General features: G+C 43.2%; 1 protein-coding gene across 1 annotated transcript; it reads left to right on the top strand.

Moving 5' to 3' along the window:
* Positions 1–1,305: 1,305 nt before the first annotated feature.
* Positions 1,306–2,996, top strand: LOC108117520. Its single transcript, XM_017230015.2, has one exon. The coding sequence runs from the start codon at positions 1,492–1,494 to the stop codon at positions 1,741–1,743; it is 252 nt and encodes an 83-aa protein (XP_017085504.1). The 5' UTR covers positions 1,306–1,491; the 3' UTR covers positions 1,744–2,996.

Here is a 2,996-nt window from a genome sequence, read left to right as displayed (position 1 = left end):
CTCTCTGTCTGTCGTTTGTTCTGTGTTCCCTCTCTCTTTCTCTTTCCGTGATCCTCTCTCCATTGCTCTGCTGACGTCAGCAGCGACGGCGGTGTTATATGTTATATGGGTCACCGTGACTTTTGGGTTCTTGGAGAAAACTGGTAGTACGAGTCTTCTGCTTGTTCTTCTTCTGCCTTTCCTTCCTCTTCTTCTTCTTCGGGTTGAGGAAAGTGACGATCGATCGAAAGCGAATGCGTTTGTTTGTCTCCTTTGCTTGTTTTCTTCGCTCTCTCTTCGTGCCAGTTGAAAATTCTTGCGGTTCTTTTGGGGTCAGGTTCAGGCTATTTGAAAGGCATTTCTTTTTGGTCTATAATGCATTCGAACACTCACTTATTAAATTATGTAAAAGCATGACCAAAAAATGAGCTAAACAAACAAACAAACTACAATGTAAAGTCTAATGCGAAAGGTGAATGAAACTTAATGAATGCCAGCAACAACAATAAACAGGTGAGTCGCTGCATTGCTTAGTGATTTTCACTTGCTGCCGATTTTGTTGATGGTGTTGTTGTTGTTGCGAGCGTGCCTGTGGAATTCGCAAATTGTTATGAGTAAAACTACAACAAAAACAAAGCTCCACTGAAAGAGAAATAAGACAAAAATAAAGAAATACATACAAAGACGACGTAAAGATTACACAAGCGCAGCGTCGTCAATTTTAGAGAGGGGGTGTGTGGGGTGTTGGGCATTAGAAACAACACAGCACCACAACACTCTTCGCTGCAATCAAGAAAGCTCTCCCAAAAGCAGCGACTGCGACCGCGTCAAAGGCAGAGGCGGCGACTGCGCAAAGAGACACGATCAGCTGCAGAGGTTACACTAAACGAAACTTAAGTGACCTTTTCCTTCATAAGTTAAAAATAAAGTTAAGGTTTTTTTAACATTTCATTAGGACCCGGAAAATCATTTCCTAAACATTTAATTCATTTAATTAAACATTTCTTTCTTGAAATGAGAAGTAGACCTTAAAAAACTCATAGAACTGCCTATTTTTTCGCTTAACTGATGTTCGGAATTTTATACCAGCTAATTATTTGGTTTCCACTATTTTTTCTGTGTGTAGAGAAATTTATCATTTCACTGCAGTAAAACCGCTGCAGCAGCGACGTCTACATCGCTAGCGGCACCAAGCTCTCTCTCAACAGCTGCTGATCGCAGCGCTCTCTTGTTTTGGCAGCTCTCTCTCTGCTCATCGCTGCCGACATCGACGTCGACATCGCTGCCGTCCGAGGCCTGGCCACAAAAACAACACCACAGCTTTTCGAAATTAGTTCTAGTGAGTCTGTGAAAGTGTGAGCGACTGCGAGGCGCGATCAATTGGCAAACAACCGCAAGCGGATCAACTGCTCCACACGCCACGCCACGCCACTCCGAATATATCGCCGAATATAAGAAGCGGACTGCCTACAAGCTTAAAAACAACAGCAACAACCACATATCACGTGCAACATGTCACATCAGTGCAGCTGCGGTCGCGACCTCAACAATAACTATGTCTCGTACACGAACGCCTACGCCAATGCAAATGCCTCATTGGACCGGGAGGCAGCAACCAGCGGCAAGTCCGGCGGTCCACCGCGTGCCCAACTGACGGCCAAGGTGATGTTCGGTACGGTGGGCGCCATTAAGGAGCTGCGCGACAAGGAGCAGCAGCAACAGCAGCAGCGGCAAGCGACACGAGCGGGCGAAAGGCGCAACTGAGTGAGGAGCGGGGCGGTCCCAATGGGGCGGGGCGGGACGAACGGCCGCTGGAGCGGTCGAGTGCTGTGCTGTGGGTTGTCGGCGGGGGATCTCTGGCTGATCGGAGGAAGGATAACACGGAGATTTGGATTAAACATGAAGAATTCTCGAAGCTCCGAAGATCAAAGATGGATCATAACGAATTCGCGCAACTCCAACGATCCAGGTGATTTGGTTTAAGCAGTTAGGAATTCGTGTAGCTCCCGAGTTATTCTATGTTGGGTAATCCAAATAGTTTCAAATCGTTTGGGTACTGATGGATGATTGATGGATGACTCAAATGGGTGATGCCCGGATCACGTTAGAGGCTTCAATGTGTTGGCAGGGGACAGGGCAATCTGTGTAACGACATTCCTTCTCAACAAAAAACTATCCAAAAACAAAAAAAAACTAAGTACATCACATATTTATATACTTTTTTTGTCAGCCACACTATCTCTAACTCTGTCTTCTATCTCTTGTTAGCTTCAGCAGAACTCTAAATTTCAATGTATATTGTTTATTACATATATTTATACATATACTACATAGTGCAATACTTTAGCTATACTCAGAAACACACAGACACACACACACACACACATGTCTAGATGTAAGTTTGTTTTATTTTGTAAGTGCACACGCATACACTCACTCATTTTACAAAGTTGTTTAATTTTTGTTTTGTTGTTTACGCGCTCTGCGATTTTTGGGCTGCGAGTCTGGAAGTCTGGAAATCTGGAGACTTCCAGGTGGCTGGTGCAGCTCAAAACGCAAGGCACGTAGCCCACCCACACACCCACTCACACACACCAACACCATATAAACCATATAAATATAACTACACATATGCGTAATCTTTAATACCTATACTACTGTTATGACTTTTAATAATCATATTGTATGTGCCGCACGAGAAGAATTCGAAACGGAAAACTTAAAATTACTCCCCCAAATGGGTTCGGTGTTTGCTCAAGTGATTTGTACTAAAAATGGAAGCGAATGAATTTAATCGACAAACTTAAACTCAATTGAAGTGTGCTGTAAATGGCAAATGTTTCGAGAGAGCGAAAATTTAGTTTGGAAAGAGGCGGAGAGAGAGAGAGCTCGGAGCATCTACAATATATTTATTATACCTATAAAATAATATTAAAATGTATGTCTACTTGTACATCTATTTATAGAGCTAATCCCAACAAAGGCGAATAAAAATCGAACTTTTAATAAACTGAAAA

This window comes from Drosophila eugracilis, unplaced genomic scaffold, assembly GCF_018153835.1.
Source record: "Drosophila eugracilis isolate 14026-0451.02 unplaced genomic scaffold, ASM1815383v1 contig_75, whole genome shotgun sequence".
Lineage (NCBI taxonomy): Eukaryota > Metazoa > Arthropoda > Insecta > Diptera > Drosophilidae > Drosophila > Drosophila eugracilis.
This window is presented reverse-complemented; position numbering and strand designations above follow the sequence as displayed.

Excerpts from the sequence above, each read along its gene's own strand:
- LOC108117520 (XM_017230015.2), top strand. The coding sequence starts at position 1,492 with ATGTCACATCAGTGCAGCTGCGGTCGCGACCTCAACAATAACTATGTC.